Below are 22,031 nucleotides of genomic sequence, written 5' to 3'. Positions count from 1 at the left end.
GCCTAAGATTATGAGTCTAAACTTAAACAATTTTCTCTCATCCTTGAAACAACAAACATCCATGAAACAAATTTCATCTCATCTCATTTGTGTATTGTTCCTTAAAATACAAACCAGAAACAGGCAGTTTAATACACAGTGGGTGACAGTATAAATTGAGACAATATTATTTGGAGGTTGAATTAACAATTTTTATTAACCTTTTAAATGTGCATACTCTCTAATCCTGCAATTTCACTTCTAGGGATTTCTCCCAAAGAGATATTTGCACAATGCCCCAAAACTACATGTTCACTAGGATGTTCACTGTAGTGCTATTTATGATGGAATAACATTATCCCCAATTCAAAAGTTGATCAGTAAGAGGTCTGGTTAAACAAAATAGAATGCTATATAATCGTTAAAAAGACCAAATTAAATTTGCATGAAAAAATATGGAGGAATGGACACAAAACCACTAAGAGTGGTTATTCCTCTACAAGAGGTATTGTGGAGGATCTTATTTTCTCCATTATATATTTTACTCACAGTTGAATTTTATTTTCTTTTCTTTCTTTTTTTTTTTTTTAAAGACTTTACTTATATGACAGAAAGAGAGAGCACAAGCAGAGGGAGCAGCAGAGGAAGAGGGAGACGCAGGCTCCCTAATGAGCAGGGAGCTCAATGCAGGACTCGATCTCCATACCCTGGGATCATGACCTGAGCAGAAGGCAGAGGCTTAACCAACTGAGCCACCCAGATGCCTCTCCTATTTAAAAAAATATTTAACTCTGAACTTTGAAATAATAAATTGTTTTGTTTACAAAAACACACACACGGAAACATATCATAAATACAAATAAAAACTCAAAAGACAGTGCCAGGCAAATCAGAGTGGTTGATTCAGATAAAGCAGGAATAGCATTCTGCCTCTAGACTTCAAGTCCTGTGTGCTTTTTAAAAGATAACACCACTTATATTCTTGTGTGAGCCACATATGGCACTGGTGTATGTATTTATGAAAGAAGGGACTTTAGATTTAGTAAACTGTTCTTTTAAAATTTAGCATTCTTTATGACCATAGGACTCCTCCTTTCTCTGCCCCTACTGGCACCTCCCTAATGAGTCACTCACTCCCTGGCCCCCCAGCCCCTGGGCGCCCTTCAAAAGACTATGGTGAATAAACTTGTTTTCTTGAGGTAGATCCAACTGAAAATTAGTGCTGCCTTTAGGATTGTGCTGTAAAGGATCCTGAGAACAAATCTAGGACATAGTGGCATGGTGCAGTAGAGATGTTGGCCATGAGTGAGGGTGATACCACACATGTATCTTGCGTTCGCTAACTCAGACCACGAGTACCATGATGAATATCATCCCGAGAGCTACCACCACTTCCACAGTTTTTCCCCAGGCTTAATAACTCGGGACATTAAGAAGTTTTTGAAACTAGGGAAAACAGAGCAAACCTCCAACACATCATGTTCTGAGTAGTCATTCGAGTGACTGCCTTTTTGTTTTCTCTGAGTGGCTTTGAAAAGTATAGGAGGATTATCAATTGCCCAGAATTGTTCTACTTTCTTTGAATGGTTCATTTTTCCTTGGGCATTAAGAATTTTTATAAGCTTATTTTCTGTATTATCACAACGTCTTGGAATAATAGAATCATAGATCCACTTCATTCTTTTGCCGCTGAGCATAACTATACTCAAACCAACTCTGTTCTTATTTTATTTCCAGGAGTGTTCTATAGCTTTAAAATTTGGCATTCTTTTTAGGCTTATTTATGTCTTACATAAACCTACTAAATTACTCAGTATTATCTTACTTTAAAGTCTATTGCATCTTATTAAAGTTATATTCCAAATTCAATGTTTGCATATTTTATCTTCGCAGTGGAATAAATAAATGTTAAATGTTAATCAGTTGAAAAGTGTTAACAATGTTGCACTGAACTTAATGATAAATATTGTCCTTTTAAAGATTCTGAACATGTGAATCTTATTTGCTCAAGTCCTTAAAACCAATGGAAATGGACAGCCCGGCTAGCTCAGTGGTTTATCGCCACCTTCAGCCCAAGGTGTGATCTTGGAGACCCAGGATCAAGTCCCACGTCAGGCTTCCTGCATGGAGCCTGCTTTTCCCTGTGCCTCTCTCTCTCTCTGTTTCTGTCTCTCTCATGAATAAATAAATAAAATCTTTTAAAAAAAACAATGGAAATGTCTTTGTTAATTATGAATATATGCAAAAAAAGTCTTAAAAATAGTATTGGAGGGAAGGGACCAGGGGTTAGACAGCTGACTACTGAATCTGTGTTTTTTCTCTATTGAATATTTTTCTTAGTGTATAGCCACTGAGCTTCAAAGAGGACCACAAGTTTATAAAGAAGCATTCCATTTCTCTCTTTATGTTTTGGATATATGAGGAGGAAAGAATGGAGTATTTCCTTTGGTTTCAGCACAACAAATAATTATTTTGATAGTTTATTTCATACCACATGTATCTCCTGGGAGAGCTATACTTTCTTCAGTTTTCTTTTGTTCTTTTTTCTCTTTTTTTAAGTAATCTCTATGCCCAATACAGAGCTTGAGCTTACGACTCTGAGTCAAGAGATGCATGTTCTACCAGCTGAGCTAGACACCCCATTACTTCAAATTTCTTAATAGGAGATTCTTACAGTTCTGTTCTTAAAAGTCTGTCTTTTTGAGAATAGCTATCCTAGTGAGTGATAAATAGTATGTCTTTGTGGTTTTGATTTTTCATTTCCCTAATTACTAATGATGTTGACCATCTTTTCATGTGTTTATCGTCCATTTGTATATCTTTTTAGAGAAATATCTATCCAAATCCTTTGCCATTCTTTACTTGGGTTATTTATCTTTTTATTGTTCTGATTTCTTTTTGTGTGTTTGTTCAGAGCCAGACATACCCACCACCAGTATCTTTTTTTTTTTTTTTTTACAATTTTATTTACTTATTTGAGAGAGAGAGAGAGAAAGAGTGCATAAGTAGTGAGGAGGAGTAAAGGCAGAGGGAGAAGCTGACTCCTCACTGGGCAGGAAGTCTGACGACCCTGAGATCATCCCAAGACCCTAAGATCATGACCTGAACCGAAGGCAGCCACTTAACCAACTGAGCCACCCAGCCTCTCCCCGCCCCCCGCCACCATCAATATCTAAGAATTAAGGAAAACCACTATCGGACTTCAATAGGGGAAAAAAATCCAAATCTTTTATTCTTCCATCATTGAAAATAGATATACTTACTAGATTTCCTTTTTAAACATGTGGTAAAGACCAAAATTTTACTATTTTTCTGTGGTTAAAAAATATTTGGATAGTACAATTTTATTTATAATATGTGAATTAATAATATCTACCTTATAGTGTTGTATTAGAATTAATTTAGTTCACCCCTCTATCCCTAGGGCTTAGTACAGTGCATGGTATATAATAGACACTCATATGCTGAATGAATTTGCAAAGTACCCAAAGGAATCCCACAAGCAACTTATGTATGAGTTCCCTCATCTTCTTCAGGAGACTTGAAGGAGGGAAAAATAACCATACTAACAGAGCTAGAACTCTCCGAACTATGTGGATTGTGGTACATTATGAGTTATTTGCCACCTAAACACTGTGAGATCTCTGGAGCCCAATGGTTTAAAAGATGTGAATGCTGGAACTCCACCTGTCTTCAATGAAAAATGGGAGTTTGAGTGTGTTGGAGAGTGGTTGGGTTTGGAAAGGTAAAAAGACCCTCATAGGTTACAGTGTTCCTAACTTTGTGATACTGAGTCCTTTGTCAGTGTATTTTCTGATTTGATGTCCTGCATGTCATGTAAGTTGGATCCTTAGTGAGGAGGCGCCCATCATTCCTGTGCCTTAAATGAAGAGTAGAGAAGCTAACATGCCGGTCAACTCAAGACACTGAGGTAGCTTCAACACAGGCACGTTGTTTGACTTTTGGAAGTGGTTGCAGGGCCACTGTCACAATTGACATTTCAAATGATAACTAAAATTTCAGATCACCTCTGAAAAATAACTGGTTTTATCCTCCAGATATATTAAGAGAATATTGCATAAACTAAGAAAATTCATTACTCACCTTCTGATATTATTGTCAACATGTGCAGTCCAACACAACCACAAAAAAAAAAACCTGCTTACATATTTATATCAACAATATTTGCTGCCGGACCTGAGGGAAAGCAAGTTTCTTATGGCAAACTGAAAAGCTCAATCTCTGTGATTTAAAATTGTTAGGGGCAAGACAGTTTGTGATACATAATATGTGAAAAGTAGAAATGACTTGCTCATACAGTTTAAATTAATGCAACATGAATAACTGAAGCCACAAATCATTTTTTATTGAATTTCAATTTGAAGTCACAAATTAAAAAGCATTAGTTATTTCATACTTCAAATTAATTAAAAAATACTCTGATAATCAACAAACTTAATTTGCATTTTTAGAAGATCTAATTTTTTAAAAAGACTTGACATTGCTAAACACTTGAATAATCTTCAAGACAAAACTAAATTTACCTCTTAAATCTTTTAGACGCAGGGGCACCTGGGTGGCTCAATTGGTTAAGCATCCAATTCTTGGTTTCAGCTGGAGTCATGATCCCCAGGGGTCATGGGATGGAGCTCCCTGGACAACTCTGTGCTTACCATGGAATTTGCTTGAGATTCTCTCCTTCTCTCCCTGCCCCTCTGTCCCCTTCCCTCGTTCATTTGCTCTCATAAATAAAGGAATAAACAAATAAACAAACAAACAAACAAAACACAGGGGAAATATTGTGAATCTACAAATCTTTTAGTGCCAAACCTAAACTTTAGTTAATTTCTTTTCTTGAAGATACACCAGGCAGAGCTGAAAGAGCAAGATATTCTGGTAGATTGGATGAGCTCCCCAAGGAATACATCTTCTAGCAAAGACCTGAGGCATAACATCTGCTAATTCTATGTTACTAGAAGATAGTTCTTATCTTACTGGATCTAGAGAGAGGAATTTCCTTTCAACCTCTGGGGTTTCATAGCAGTCGCTGCCTATGGTATGATCTCCCAACGTACACTTTTAGTGAGCTGTGAGTATTCATTGGGGTTTGTCTGTCTTAAATAACGTTCAGAGAAAAGGAATGGCTACTCAGATATTGATGACCTTTTTTCTCATGACCCAGAGATCAAGAGTCACTGACTTGGCTGTACCAACTGAGCCATCCAGGTGCCCCTCCACTGGTGATCTTGTTAGCTGAGATCTAAGGCAGATATAGAGCTATTGAAAAAGAATGTGCATTGTGGAGAAATAGCAGATGAAATAATGTGAAAAACCATTAGAAATAATAACACTGAAAAAATTTTTAGGAAAACAGGTGAATCATTCTTTTGGCCAGTGGTCAAATTCTTGGAAATGGAAGCTATAAGAGATAATTATGTGCCTTTGCAAGCACTCTACTACTCCGAAATAGCAGAGATTTTGTCTAATAGGCCTAGGTGCAGAGAGATGGTAGATGATAGCCATGGAATGCTGTTCCTGAAACGACTGAACACCTGGGTTCTCCGAGGGGCAGCCTGGTGGCCTGTGCATGCAGGCAGAAGCATGCCATTGCGTTAACATGACCAGTCACATCCACGGCTCTCAGGATAGCTCGTTCTAAATTGGTTTGGTGGGTTTTTTAAAAGATTTTATTTATTTATTTGACAAAGATTGAGAGAGAGAGTGAGAGAGAGCAGGCATGCCAGCACAGGCCGGGGGCGGGCAGCAGGCAGAGAAAGAAGGAGACGCAGGGAGCCTGCTTAGCAGGGAGCCCAACGAAGTGTTTGATCCCAGGACTCTGGGATCACGACCTTAGCTGGAGGCAGACGCCTAACCGACTGAGCCACCCAGGTGCCCCTGGAGTTTGCTTCTTGGTTATGCTTTTCACTTGGGAAATTCAAAACTAGATCAGCAAAGGAATCTCTGGAATTGGCACATTTTGAATGCTATGTGGAATGAATAAAGAGTCCTTAGGATTTAGGTATTTAATAAGTCAATTCATCTGCTTTATTTCTCAAGCTCTTTATTCCTTTCTAAGAGCTTGTTCTGGGTTTGAATTCATGAAGCACAGTACTGGGTTCCTCTGAAAATTGTATGCAAATGCTACCCACATAGGAATAAAGATATGGTTTCATATACATCTGATAAAAACTTACCTCTTGACAGATATTACTTTTATAATAATATCTTCCCTCTCTTATATATCTAAGAATCTAGAAAATTTTTCCAAAAGCATGTTTTTCAAAGTCATAGCATCCAGTAAGAATGATTATGCTTATTATACTTATAAGTGACAGAAATGCAATTGTTGAAACAGTTTGTTCAAATGATATAACAAATTCACAATTGAGCTATAATTTATCCTTAATTGCTAGGGTCCTATCTTAATGATTCTTGCTACCGTTTGTTCAAATAAAAGGATATTGATTTTAAGGCGATCACAACTGAGATGTAGCTTATATTTCTAATAATTTTCTCAGCAATACTGTTTCATTTCTTACCTGGAAGTAAAAGCACATGTAATTGTGTTGAAATTGTATTTTTTGGTTGTACAGTATCTACATTTTCATAAATTAAAAAAATTAAAAGATGGGAGCTTAATCAAGAGCCAAATAAAAAATTTAAGATATATTAATATCCTTCTTATACTTTTTATTTCTTGGAGAAATGGCCAGGTGAAAAAAAATCAAGTCTCAAAGAGGAAAAATATGTTATGATATTGAGCCTGAACTCTAAAGCAAAACAATACTGTGTCTCTGTCAAGTAAACCAAAGCAGTGGGATTTATTTAACTGGTTAACTTAATTTTTAAACTCTGAATTTTCAGATGACCATCTCTCCCAACAGATTCCTTTGCTTCAGCTAGAGCACTATTTGTAGCATAGATTATTTATAGTGAATAATAACCCTATATTCATTTTCCTAAGGTAAAGAGACGATATAATAAGTTATGCTCGATAACTTCCCCAGAATTATATACAAATTACCAAAATTATCATTATAGACTTTCATTTTTATGAAACAAGTAAAAACTTTTAAAAATGACTAATTGAAATTAATACATCTTCTGAGGGAAAACTGAAATTAAGTGTATAATTAAGTATATACAAAGAAAGAATATCTTACTTAAGAATTCTAATAGAACAATTAAACTAATATTGACTTTATTTAAAAAAATTAAATTCAATTTAATAACATATAGTGTACTATTAGTTTTAGGAGTAGAATTTAGTGATTCATCAGTTGTGTAAAACACCCAATGCTCATTCCATCAAGTGCCCTCCTTAATGCCATCACCCAGTTACCCCATTCCCCAACCTCCTCTCCTCCAGCAACCCTCAGTTTGTTTCCTGTAATTAAAAGTCTCTTACAGTTTGTTTTTTCTCTGTGTATGCATCTTATTTTATTACCTTCCCTTCTCCTATGTTCATCTATTTTGTTTCTTAAATTCCATACATGAGTGTAATTATATGATATTTGTTTTTCTCTGATTCACTTTGCTTAGCATAAGCATGTCGATCCTTTCATCCGTCAATGGATATCTGGGCTCTTTCCATATTTTGGCTATTATGGACATGGCTGCTGTAAACATTGGGGTGCATGAGCCCCTTCAAATCACTGTTTGTCTCCTTTGGATAAATGCCTAGTAGTGCAATTGCTGGGTCATAGGGTAGCTCTATTTCTAATTTTTTTGAGAAACCTCCATACTGTTTTCCAGAGTGCACCAGTTTGCATTCCCACCAATAGTGTGAGGGGGCTCCCCCTTTTCCACATCCTTGTCAACATCTGTCATTTCCTAAATTGTTAATTTTAGCCATTCTAACTGGTGTGAGTGGTATCTCATCGTGGTTTTGATTTGTATTTCCCTGATGCTGACTTTATAATAACAATGGCAACCATATGTTTAAATAGGCATTGCTTATTATTGTCAATAACCTACAGCATCACAAAAATACAGACAATTATAAATAATAGCAAGACCAGCATCTTGATGAATGCAAAACACATGGAAATAGACTTTGCACTTGTATAGTTCTTTCTGTTTATAACATTGTGTCACATTTATATTATTTTACTCTCAATTATTTTATTTTTTAAAAGATGTTATTTATTTATTTAACAGAGAGAGCACAAGCAGGGGGAGAAGTAGGCAGAGGGAGAGGGAGAAGCAGATTCTCTGTGGGGCAGGGAGCCATCCAAGGGCCCTGGGGTCATGACCTGAGCCAAAGGCAGTCACTTAACCGACTAGGCCACCCAGGCACCCCTTATTCATAATTTTAAAAGATAAATGATTTTATACATTACGTGTATTCACATAACTAAAAGTCTCTTTTCACTGAAGAAAACTGATCAAGCATCTACATACTCTTCCACCAGTTTAAGTAAGTTGTTTTTCCAATGTTACCTTTTTTTTTTTTTACTAGGTTCTGTTTCACTGTATTTACTTTCCCTTGTTTTATTCTCTGGAATACTGCTACCTCAGGAAAATCTTTATCTTCATGATCAGAACTCTTCTATGTTTTCTTTCCTTCTCCCATTGAATAGGACCATTGAAGTCTTCCTTGGTAACTATGGTATATTCTTCTGTGTATTATAATACCATTCTTCTTGTTTTACCACAGAATGTATTATACTACTCAGGCCATTTTCTTTATTTCCCTAATTTTTACATTCATTCAGAACATAATTATGGAGCAGAGGTAATAAAGATTTAATAAGGGATCAGGTTTAAAATTGTGGTTGCTATATAATAAATGCTGTATTTGAAGACATCAGAAATACATATTCTATGTTTTCATATTTTTTATTACAATTGCTCCTTAGTTGAAACACCTACAAATGTATGTGTTATCAGTATGTATTTAATAACTATTTGTTACATAGACATATCCTTAAGATATTATCTGCTGAACTGTCTTTAAAATGTATCACCTGGGGCAGCCCCGGTGGCCCAGTGGTGTAGTGCCGCCTTCTGCTGGGGGTGTGATCCTGGAGACCCAGGATTGAGTCCCATGTCAGGCTCCCTGCGTGGAGCTGCTTCTCTCCCTCTCCCTCTGCCTGTGTCTCTACCTCTCTCTCTCTCTCTCTCTGTCTGTCATGAATAAATAAATAAAATCTTTAAAAAAGTATCACCTGTCTACATGAAACTAGAGAGCTACCAAGATTATTTATTTATTTATTAGATAATTTATTTTTATGCTTCTTCATTTAATTTTTCAAACTCTGCCTGAAGTGAAGTTTATTTGTCTTTGTGATGCTTTCATTGGGACACTGGTATCAGTTACCTCCCCCAAAATTATTGGTTTTATAAAATCTGAGAACACCTGTGTTGAGTGTATTGGTTTATCACTGTACAAGTTATAATTTATAATCTCATTAGTACTGCAATACTTGCTGCTCAAGATTTGTACATATTCTATTTGTGTGTTCAATGATAAGTTGTGCTCAGAAAAATGAGTTTCTTAAAGTCATTTTGTGTGGGAATTATCCACCTGTGAGTTTCCATAAAAATTATTTATAGCAAGTGACCACCCTGTGTCTTCCAGAGCCTTCCTTTCCACTCTGCCCCTGGTGCCACTTGCATGTCTCATGATGGCTGTCATGTTAATAATGACGTATTGTGTGATTGACCAGGAAATGGAACAATCCCAGTGCCATTTTTACTTGTTTTGTCTTTTAAAATTAGACTCTGAATGAATTACTAAACATATGTGTATTACTAGCTCTACCGTGAAAAGTTGTGTTGTTGACTCTTTCACATGGTATTTTCTTAACAATTGTGAAAATAGGCTGGAGGGGTGGATTTTAAGAGATAGTAATAGTTCCAAGGGTAGTCATCACAGTATTATAAACTTCTTTAATGTCTTCATATGCTCCAGTCACAGATGATATTTGAACGTAATCCAGAGCCATTTCCATCTTGTTCAAATGAGAAAATGGGTCTCGTGGGAATTTTTTTTTTTACTGTGTCCACCTGCCATGAGGTATTTAGCAGATTAGAGCAAATGTTGGGAGGTGCCTCATGTCATCTAAGTGAATAATAACACATTTGCTTGCCTTTCCACCTTCAAGGATATTTGAAGGTCGACTTTTGAAGAGAGTGTTTTGTGAACATTAAAATAGCCACATACTTGTATAGAAATAGACAACTTGATTGAAAGGAGGATCTTCCAAGCACATAGTTACAAATAAGAAAGAAAGCACAACAAGGCAGACCAGTTCTCTGTGTCTGATCTTTCAGCGTGTGAGGGCTTCATTCACCTCTAAACATCTCACACTTGGGGAGGCCCTGTCTTAGAGGTGCCCAGGATCACACTGGAGCTGTAAACAGTGCTCAGCAATCCTGTCCTACTTTGAGCACAGGTGAAAACCCAAAGGGGGAGGTCGTGAGAGAAGTGTTTTTTCTTTCCAGAATGTTGCATTCCATAAAGGATTGAAATGTGCAGATTTCTTGATGCTGTTCCTGTACTGAAAGAGAACAACATAATAGCAGTTAAAATCGTCTTATTAGATAGCATTCCTCTAGAATTTCTCATGTCCCCACTGCATGGTAGGGGTTTGCAGGAATCATGCAATTGGACTTCACTTCCTTTTCTATAAAATGGAAAGAGTAATGGGCACCTCATTCTTATGAGGAATAGGATGTTTTATATACATAAAAGAAATAAATCCTATGGGTAGACAGTTTTTAAGATCCAACAAATATCTTATTTTTGATATCTATAATATTAAATGAGAGGAAATGTTTTTCTTTTTACTTCTTGAAGAAAACAGTGATATTTTAGGAAGTTGATACACCATGACAAGTGGCAGAAGACACTGAGAACAGTGGTCCAGGAGGATTAGTATTGCAGTAAAGAGTAAATGGATAATTGGAAGAGTGATTAGTTTGGGTTGTCAACGAGTAATGTGGGAAATAGAACTAATATTAGAGGCATGTGGCTAATTCCATCTGCCTCTGGAAAAAAGGAACTGCACTGGGCTTCAGTTATTAATGAAGAAATTATTTTTAACAGTGCCTCATTTTATAGTTCATTTTTAAAAAGCTCAAGCTTAAAACTGGTGAAGCCCAAGCAATAAAATCTCCATTTGAGGGACACCTGGGTGACTCAGCGGTTGAGTGCCTGCCTTCAGCCCAGGGCCTGATCCTGGGATCGAGTCCCACATCAGGCTTCCTGCATGGAGCCTGCTTCTCCCTCTGCCTGTGTCTCTGCTTTTCTCTCTCTTTCTGTGTCTCTCATGAATAAATAAAATCTTTAAAAAAAAATCTCCATCTGAATAAGCATTCAAACATATATAGAAACAAAGGGCTTCAATGACCAGAGTCCTGCCTTCTCACTGTGAAGAATTTTCCGGAGGTCCAGAGGAGGAGATGTGGCCACACTTCAATTGGACGCAGGTGCAGTTTCCTTCTGCAGAGAAGGAAAAATGTCTGGACTTAGCCAGCATTGGTTTGCCGTACCCCGTGGCGACTGCCAGTCGTTTGCAGGCTTTTGTCTATGCTTTGTGTACTACTTGACTCAGCTTGAGCCAAAAGAATCAGCAGCTGAGGCTGGAGTCTACCTTTCTGCAGAGAGTGTAATGTTTGATGTTTCTGAACATTTTTGCAACACGTAACCCCTACCCCGAGCTCCTGCTGCCTTACAAGCTCTTCTCACATGAAAGTACAAGACTATAAAATGGTCCCTTCCACACACTATACTCCCATTTAGGAGGCAAGCAGACAGTGTTTTCTGACAGCTGGCTGTCCATCTGGTGTTTGATGTGTGGCAGAAAAGCACGGTGGGGTAATAAGGGAGATGGATGTTTCTCTAGGTGACAACCTGGTGTTCCAGAGAGCAGACTCCCCTGGGCTCCCTGCCCTTCTGCCCTGAGTGCTGCCTCTCCCCACAGGACCACAGGCTCTGTCTTCTTGGTGTAGTGCAGCTAAGCTCTCTCTACGTACCTACCTGGCTTTTCATTGATTCGCAATATTCTGATCACAACAAACGTTTCTGCCACTTTGTTATGCTGCTGTCAGCATGAATGCATTGGTAAAGGTTTGTGACAACTTCCAGCTTTTCCCCATTTTTATTCACGCCTGAAATTCTCCTTTATTTTTATTCATTTGTGAATGTTATCTAGTCTCTGTTCTACAAAACTAGGACCAAATATAATGTTTTTAAACTTTGATAATCTTCAGTTTGCTGTGTTTGAAGTTTATAAACAGTTTGAATATCTGCATACACATTGCTATATTATGAATATCCAGTTTAAGAATTATTTGGACAGTTAAATTCTGAAACAATTACATTTTTCAAAATTATACTTGGTATCTACAAAAAATGGTTTGGACTTTTGACAGATAAATGCTTTACAAGTGATAAAATGTGAATGAAGCATGAATTATTTAAACATCAGAATCGTCTGAATTCCCTTAGTGATAGATAAGACTATTTTGAAGACAACAAATACACACTTAGGAAAACCAATCATGTATACACTTAATTTTTTTATTTTTATTTTTTTCATATACACTTTAAAACATAGAAAATATTTAAATTTTATCCTCAGTCTTAGTGTTACCTTAAAATAAGCATTACTTGTAATTGATTAAAGAAAAGCACCTAAGGCTGTCACTTGAAGATTTTATTTATTTATTCATTAGGGACACAGATAGAGAGGCAGAGACACAGGCAGAGGGAGAAGCAGGCTCCATACAGGGAGTCCGATGCGGGTCTCAATCCCCAGTTTCCAGGATCAGGCCCTGGGCTGAAGGTGGCACTAAACCACTGAGCCACCTGTGCTGCCCTAAGGCTGCCACTTGAAAAGGAGCAACTCTTGTGAGCTATAATTATCAGAAAATGTACTCCACTAGGAAGAAGAGGAGCATCCCAAGGGCAGCCTTGCCTTCTCACTGGGTTTAGAGCCCCTCTTCAGGATTGATGAGCATTTTGCTGTAAAGATGATATCAACCTGCTTTTTCCCCCATCCAGCGTTGTTTTCTCTGCTTTGATTCCTCCTTGTATTCTTTGTCCATTGGCAGTGAGAGTGAAGCCATGGTGATTAGCTGGGGCCTGGCATCTAGTCTCAGGAATCCTTTAGTTCAGCAGATGGGAGCAAACAGCCCAGGGATGGCCAGTGTCAGCCAGGCCCACTCTGGGCCTTGCTCCCACCTCCTGTGTTGAAAAAAATCAAGTCCTCCTTAATTTTTCAAGAAGACTTGAAGAAGTCTTCTGTCTCCTTGTCCTCCTCAAGGAGACAGAAGAACAATGGATTGAATTTTCTTGTTGGTTGTGAAGCCAAATTGGCCAGATGAGGAGTGTACCAAAAATGCAAATCTTTGCTGTGAAATTTACGGTTTCAAATAAGTGATTCAAGGAGTACTTCTGAGTGTTAGTACATAGCTGTTTGTCTTATTCAAAATGGAAGAGGAAATCTCCTGTTTTAAGCAGCACAGTTTTGGGCACCTGGGTGGCTCAGTGGTTGAGCATCTGCCTTTGGTTCAGGTTGTGATCCCGGGGTCCTTGTATCAAGTTCCGCATCAGGCTCCCCGCCTTTGACTTGATTGTAAGTGACAGAAAACCCAGAATGATGGTGGTTTAGGTGTGGCTTCTTTTATTGTTCTTCCATACATGGTCTCCATTCCCAAGGTCATTCATGGTCTCAAGTGGTTATTTTACCTCTAGCTATCACATCCACATTTCACATAGCAGAATAAAGGAAACCAGAAAGAGTAGGTAAAGGGCGCACATGTCAGTTGTCTAATAAGAAAGATTCTCAGGAGTTGCCACATCACACTTCTGCTTTTATCTTATTGATCAGAACTTATCAGGCCACAATGGGCTGCAAATGAGGGTCAGAAATGTATTCTTTAATCTGCATGTCCATGTGCCTAGCTAAACTTTTTACCACTATGGACTAAGTGAAGCATATATGGTGAGCAACAAGAACCAGTCACTGCCACATTCTTGTACCTCTCAGCCACCTCTCTTAGAAGCCACCAGCAGACTTCCCCTTATGTTCTATTGGCCAGATAAGCATTGCATGCCCATGCCTAGGCCATTTTTGGCAAAGGAATGGTACCATCATAATTAGTTTGTATCAATCAAGACTCACCATCTAGATTTGGGGCTGGGATTATCCTCTCCCAACGGACATGGCTTCCAGAAAGAGAGAAGACATCTGTAAGAAGTCAGAGCTCTTAAGAGGCCTAGAGTGGATATGGTAGGCAAGGTCACCTGCACACCTTCTGTATGGAATACAACAACGTCCTGTATGGAATACAACAACTCTGATTTTAGGTGCAATTGAAATATCTATGGTGGTTCTTATTACAGTCTCATCTCTTCACAGCTCCCAAAATAAATAATGGATTTATTGTGTATTTGTATGTGGGGAAGGGTGGGAGAAGGGGAGAGGAACAAAGTCCAATCAGACCCAGCTCCCTCAGTATGTATTCTCTCTGTCTACTTAAGAGTTCATTTGAATAAAGTTCTGAATATTAAAATTGTTTGCATTCAGAAATTGGAATTAGACAAGCTTCCCAGGAAAAATATAACTGTTCCTTACTTAGGGTGAATGAGGAGGATCCCTGAAGAGTATAAGACAGAGAAAACAAATTGGCATTTAGAATTTAGGTCATATTTTTAAAAAAGATTTTATTTATTCATGAGAGACACACAGAGAGAGAGAGAGAGAGAGGCAGAGCCATAGGCAGAGAGAGAAGCAGGCTCCATGGAGCCTGATATGGGACTCGATCCTGGGACTCCAGGATCACACCCTGGGCTGAAGGCAGACGCTCAACAGCTGAGCCACACTCAACAGCTGAGCCACACAGGCATCCCAGAATTTAGGTCATATTGGTTAGTGGCATGTACTCATCTTTTTTTGCCACACATGAACGTTTTGGGGAGGAAGGAACAGACAGGCGAAAAAAGATGAAAAAAAAAAAAAAGGATGGAAGACAATGGCCATGAATGAAAGTAGATGAGAATGAAACAATAAGAGAGCACATATGTGAGGGGGAGGGATGGGGCTATGAGCTTTTGTCACTATTTTGTTGCTATGGTAACGAGGCAAAATTGGGTTGATGCTGCTCTATTGGTTTTATTTTGAATGGAGGACCAAATATGGGCAAGCAGAATGACAAATTAAGTCTTCAGTAAACCAAAGAGACAGTCTAACTGTATTTCCTCTAAAAATTCAATATAAGAACGCCTACATTCTTTTGAAACAATAAAATCTAAAGAAGATTCTGTATACTTATACAATAATATTGAAGTTTCTTCTTAGGAATTAATAGTGAATGAAAACTTCTCAATTACAAAATAGATGTTCACCATTGAAAAAAATCTAAATATATAAAAAACCAAAGAATATTATAAAAAAGACAGTTGATCTTATCTGTTAATGTTTCCATGCATACCTCTTCAGTGTTTTCACTTATATATTTTTGCCGATTGGGATCACATTTTATTATTGCCTGTTGAATATTTAATTCCAGTTCTTCACTGTCTTAGCTTGGGCTGCTATAACAAATTACCACAGACAGGATGGCTTAAACAAATATTTACTATTTCTTACCGTGCCTGAGGTTAGAAAGTACACAATCAAAATGTCGGCAAGATACAGTGTCTGGTGAGAGCCCTTTTCTTAAGAGCTCCATCCTCATGACCTAATCCCTCCCAAAGGCCCCACCTCCAAATACCATTAGACTGTTTGTGGATTAGGGCTTCAACATTTGAATTTTGGAAAGACAAATATTCAGTGTGATTACAAATAAGCTTGTACACACTGTTACATATAAGATTTCAAAGAAGATGTTTTACATACTTTTTTTTTTGCCCCTCCATAAAGTACCTAGAGCAACTCTTGACACATTTTAGCCATTCAATAGATAGGAATTCCTATTTCCATTAATAACCACACATAAATTTAGTGTGGTCTAATATTACATGTTGACTTATTAATTAGGGTTCCTCTTCAACCATTATAGAAGGTACCCTGCAGGAGTCCTGTTCAAGTGGATGGCTGGAGGGTTAGCAAGCCCTCTGCCAGAGGGTCCCACAAGGTGGCCTTTACTTTCTTATGGTTCTCAAAGCTGAGATTTTGTACACATATGCAGTCAGACTTGGAGATGCCAACCCACATAACTAAACTCACAACAGAGATAGCCAAATTAATACAAAATCTCTAATTCGCAACAAGAAATATAACTGCTAGGAAGAAGGTGTATTTTCATCTGCAAAACTAGTACATTGTCTTAGAGTCAAACAGCAACTACTAAAGTGAAACTCAGAGGTCACTAACACAGAATCAGGTAAAATACTAGTGTGTATGGAGCCTTGTCATTCAGAGAAGTCACTGTCTTTCCTAAACAGTCCATACACTCTATCTCCAGTACTAGTACCATAAAATTCACTACCCTTTTCTAAACACAATTTCCAGATCACCTTGATTGGAATTGTGGGGGTTCCTAATTGTGGGGACATAAGTCACTTACTTGCAGACACTGCCCTGATTTCCTTAGATGGCTGTTCATGTTCATTTTATGTAGACGTGATTAGTTTAACTCCAGGGTGATGAAGGGTAACCTCTTCATCACCATATTCTTTCCTGGTCTTTGTTGGTTGGGCATTTTGGCAGAGAATTGAAAGGTTTCAATCCATTTATTAAAATGCTTACAGGATAAAAATCTAAAGACTATGATGTAATGTTGAAAATATCATTTGCTTGACAAATATTTACTGAATACTTACTGAGAAAAAAGAAGTGGACTGGGGAATATTTGTTGTAACATTTGTTGCTTTGCATAGCACTCTTCTATCCTTTGGGAAATAATCCTTCCAAGTAAATGGTCCTATAGAGGCTGCCAATCAAGGCAACCTACCCTGTTGGCCATAGGATTGGGCATACCATTCAAGCCAGTCAAGTCCTTCCACAAGAGTTTCCAGTATTTGGGCAAATGGGTGATAGAAGGAAAAAGATAGTCCCTTTCTAGGTAATGAACTATGAGGATACACCATCCTGGATGGTGCTCCATATGACTCCTAAATCTGTATCTCTGGCTCTAATCTCTCCTTTACCCTTTAGAATCTTTATAGACATCTCTATCTGAATGTCTCATCAACCAATGGCCTAGACAGAATTGTTCATTTCTCCCACCCCAAAGTGATCATCCTGCATTGCTGTCAGTGCACCAGCCATCCAAGTCAGAAATATGGAAGTCATCCTCAACATCTCCCTCTCTCTTACCCCCAAACACAAATAGTCACTAAAGCTTGTTAATGCTACTTTATAAATATTTGCAAATTTCTTTTTTTTTCTATTTCCACTGCTGCGGCCTTGGTACAATTCTTTATCACAAGCTCTTAACTGGTCTTCTTGCCACCAGTCTTAAAAACTTCCAATCTATTCCATTCTGTTCCTATGTTCACCCTCACCCTGGGGAGAATGAGCTTTTTCCTTCAGCACTTTAGAGTGTGCTCCTGCTCCCACTGCAGCCCCTTCTCTGGACACCCTCCCTGCTCTCCAGCCACACTGAATAGCCTGCAGTTGCCTGAACTGTGTTCTCTTCCTGTGCTAGGCTGCTCACTTTGCTTAAAATACCTTTTTTATTTCTGTCTTTCTTTTTAATGGCTAACTTCTGTTTGTGGTTTAAGGTGGGAATTGGGTGTTGCTGCCCCTTGCATCCTTTGGTGAGTTTTCATCTGTGCCTGCCTGGTTGGGATCTTCCAGACACACTCTCACAGCACCATGGTTTATGCTAGCAGAGTACTCACAGCCCTACACTGTGAAAACACATATATTTGTCTTTTTTCCCTACTAAACTTCAAATTCTTTGAGGAAAGAGATTGGGTCTTGTTCAAGTTTGTATTCCATTTCCTGGTTTGGAGTCTGACACATAGTAGACCATTAATAAACACCTATTGAAGAATAAATAAATAAATAAATAAATAAATAAATAAATAAATAAATGGGTGAATCCAGGGAAGATGTCCCATTAACTTTAGTACTTTGGCTTTGTGAACCCACTCTCTTCTTGGACGATGATGGTTCACTGAAGCACTGCTAGATGAAGTCTTGTCTGAATACTATATTCTCATGAAAATGTATTTTGCTATCAAAGCTGGAAAATAGAGGTCGTCTTTTTTCCAGATAAAGAAACTAAGGCACAGACAGGTTATATGACACTCAAGGGCACACAGCAGAGCCAAGCTGGGTTAGGATCCTGGCCTCCTCTGTCCTGTCTGTATTTTTTCCCCACTACTAAGCTCTTTCCCTCAGGCATCTGTAATTTCAAATACTTCTGATCTTGTTTCTTTGAAGAATGTGTTGAATGCTTTTAGCCTTAGGAAATAAACACTCCCAACCTGCAGACAACTCCCAACAGATATTTAACTCCTTTCTGAAATGATTTTACTCCATATTTTAGGCAGGAGGGTTAAACAGAACACCTTCTAATTCAGCTGACCCTGGCCTCCTCCATTCACTTCAAAAATTCTGCAGAGGGAAAGTCACCTTCTCCTCTCATCTGGCTGGGAACACGAACATGGTCTCTGAGCTAGGATCCATTTGGTTGGATAATGCACCTCCCGGGTAGGTTTTTATAAAAATCATTCAAAGTTTAGTCACGACACTAAAGCATTTGGTGCTGGAGGTGGTGAGGTAGGTGTTCAGAAAATAAAATGGAAAGCTGAGAGCTGTTTCCATGATCATTTTTCATAACAGTTTAGGCTTCTTTTCAAGCCAAACCTGGTTTTAGTGCCTACTTCTATTTCCTTTTCTCCCCTAGTCATTCTATGTATCTGGCCATTTCTGTTTAAATGATCTCTCCTGATTTGTCTTCAGTTTATTTCTCTGATTACTGTACTTACTGCTTATGGCATTTAAATATGTTTAGCAAGTCAGCTTGACTGAGGTGTCTTTTAGTTATACAACATAATCCCCAGTTTAAATATTTGATTTATTAGAATTGTTAAATTCAAAAGACTGTTGGGAATTATATATTAATTTTAAAAAGAGGATGTCTTATAGATGGCTAGTCTATCAAATGATTGTTTTTATTATTTCTCAGGAGTTCTCATATTTCTTGTGATCATTGCAGATGTTTACTCATCCAAAGAATAACATTAGAAAAAAAGCCATAAACCCAAACTTAGGGGAAAGCTGATGGTGAAGGCTTGCCATCCTACTGAGGCTTCTCTAGGGTTCACTTTGAGCCAGATTGCCCACAGTGTGTATATATATGCTGTGTGTGTGTACATATGTACTCATATACAGATTTATTAAATATATCCACCATGCATGCTTGTTGGAATATTAGGTCAAAGCACCCTAAGAAACACTCTCTACTAAGGACTCTCTACTAAGGAATAATTTTGAGCACTGTGGGTAAATTCCAAGACAGATTAATTAAAATCATTGCATGAACAGCTATTTCTTTTTCATATCAAGCATTTATCACAGAGTTTGACCTTTCTTTAAAAAAAAAAAGGCACTCTAAATGTTTACTAATAAAACCTTCAGAATCAAAGTCTTGCTAACTAGTAGTTGAGAAATAAAAATTCTAGGTGCTATGCCTAAGGTTCGTGATTACACAATAGAGAAGAAACAATTCTGGACTGATGATGCCCCTGAATTCCATGGCAGCCCCACCTGCTAGGTGGAGGTCTGAGCATCCTCACAGATTCCTTTCCCTGGGCCGGTCCTTCCCAGCAGCCTCCAAGAATAACTGTCCAGGCAGCCTCAGGCTTCCAGTAGGGGGTGCCGTTGTCTAATATAAGGCCTATTGTTCTCACTACAATTTGGTTATCTTTCAGATCATTTCTAACCTTTGCCCTTTCCCAGGATTAAATCTGTTTAAATTAATATGGGTTATTTGCTCTTGAGTTTAATGTGAATTTAATCTTATGTTACTGTCTAATACGTTACAGTGCTATTTTGGTGGCTGCTGCTGTACTGATTAGCATTAATTTCCCCAGAATATGTTCTGAATATCAGTGAGCCTGTTCAGTAGAATCAATGATAATTTTGTTTTAAAAACAGTGAAATATTTGAGCACTTTATAAAAATGCATGGAAGTGAATTTTGAAGTGATCAGTTTGGGAATCAAATGAAGACTTTTGAGAGGAAATGAAATACTGGCCTTACTATACAAGTTCTGCCTTTAGAATTTTATTTTTCTGCTGGTGAGATGCATTATATTTGCATTTTTGAGCCTGAGTAATTTTAATTCCATTTTTATTGTACAAACCCAAGAGGAACATTTACTTTGTTTTCATTGATTAGTTATACAATTATTCTTTTCAGATACTACAAGAACCATGAACCATAATATTATATTCCTTGCTAATACATTTGGCAAAAGTATTTACATGAAAACACAATACATAAATGTAATGACTTTCTCAAATGAGTACATTGTTGCCAATCACCTTTATTTTAATACAAGTAAAATTCATTAAATTTTTCTCAATTAGCAAAGCGACTTTTCCAAATGAACTACTGAAGGAAAAACATTGCCTGTTTTATCCTAACCCAGCTGACTGGCCTTTTATTACTAGATGCATATTTAAGGAGGAGGGAAAAAAAAGGAAGGTTTTAATTTTAATACACTGGATGCAATGCTGACTTCTAGGAGATTAGGTATGCTTCTGATACACTTAGTTTCTTTTTGGTTAGTTTCAAAGTAGAAGTTAGAGTCAAAGGCAAAAGCCTTTCAAGCAAAGATTCTACCTTCAAGACTCTCATGTTGAAAGACAGAACTTGAAGGCCCAAATGAACAAATCCTCTGAATTGCAAAACTTAATTTAAACAAAAGAATATTGTATTTGTCCCCTTTCACTAAAATGCTTAAATCTCTCCATAAGTCTAATAACCAGATTAAGTCATTTGACACAGACAGTTGAGTTGAGCCTTGTATCTGTAAGTGCAAATGTAGCTTTTTGGAAAAAGAATACAATTAACTTTGAATTCACATTTATATAGTATAGATTTCAGATTAACTCTTTTTAAAGTAATTTTTTAATTCTAGTGTTGGTTATTCTTTTTATGTGTAGAGCGAAAACATCTTTTTTTCAAGTAAAGAAAAATGACACTAGCTATGCACACACAATGAGTCTGAGTATGGGATTTATAAAATTTGTTAGATATTCCTAATAAAAATGCAAAAAACTAAGAAGTTAACTATCCTATGTATATATGGGGTTCCTGCTCTTAAAATACTTAATATCATTGAATTTAATTCTTGGAATACCTGTTTAGCATTCTTCAGATGGATTGTAAAATGTGAGTCAAATAATATTTCTAAGGATATAAGGTTAAGACTGAAAATTCCAATTTCTAATACTGTTGTTCTTCAAGGATAAGGGGCAACTAATACAGTCTCTGTCTTGTAAGAAGCTAGAGTAAGGTGTTAAAATAAAGTCTACATTAGTCCCGAGGAAACTTACCGAAATCTCTTTCCTGATATTTCCAATAGCTCCTAAATTGACAGAGGGTGGAGTCCTAAAAGAAAAAGAAAAAAGAATCACAGCATTAAATTAGGGGTATATGATATTCTCTAATAAAAAGAACCAGGCTCTTTGGGGAAATGGCTGATTATAGGGCTGAGGAAGAAAAATATTCAAGATGAACTCAGGGCATCCTGTAATGCCAGAAACTAGGGAAGTACTGAAAACACAAACAGGAAATGAGGCATAACAAAGGGAAATAGGAGCCAATCGAGAAGAGCTACCAATGGACAAACCAGGAAAATTTAAGCAACAAAATAAATAAGGTTGTAATAGATTATAATCCAAAGAATAAAGAACCATGAATACATAATTGAACAAATAAATTAAAAAAGGAGAAGGGAATAATTCCAAATGCTTTATATAGATACTCCCCACCCATCTTAATTCCTCACCCCTGTGTGTGGGCTAAGCTTAGTGATCTGCTTCTGAAGAATAGAGTGTGGAAAGGAGAAATAAGTAACTTTACATGGATAAATGTGGCAAATGCTATCTGGGCCAGGGCATCGTGGTTAACATC

General features: G+C 37.4%; 1 protein-coding gene across 4 annotated transcripts in view; it reads right to left on the bottom strand.

Moving 5' to 3' along the window:
* Window positions 1–7,142: 7,142 nt before the first annotated feature.
* AP5M1 (adaptor related protein complex 5 subunit mu 1) overlaps window positions 7,143–22,031 on the bottom strand; it is a 58,265-nt gene continuing 43,376 nt past the window's right edge. Inside the window, exons 7-8 of one of the 4 annotated variants that reach the window (XM_072838697.1) lie at window positions 21,452–21,506; window positions 7,143–10,484 (exon numbers count right to left, since the gene is read on the bottom strand). In XM_072838697.1, coding sequence (XP_072694798.1) covers window positions 10,351–10,484; window positions 21,452–21,506 — 189 coding nt within the window. In that variant the 3' untranslated portion in view covers window positions 7,143–10,350. Of the gene's footprint in view, window positions 10,485–11,336; window positions 11,429–14,067; window positions 14,270–20,223; window positions 21,507–22,031 lie in introns of those variants that run through there. The other 3 variants (XM_072838703.1, XM_072838699.1, XR_012036659.1) reach the window with 3 other exon arrangements.

Source organism: Canis lupus, chromosome 9, assembly GCF_048164855.1.
Source record: "Canis lupus baileyi chromosome 9, mCanLup2.hap1, whole genome shotgun sequence".
Lineage (NCBI taxonomy): Eukaryota > Metazoa > Chordata > Mammalia > Carnivora > Canidae > Canis > Canis lupus.
The sequence above is the reverse complement of the archived record's forward strand: the minus strand, read 5'-3'. Positions and strand labels throughout refer to the sequence as shown.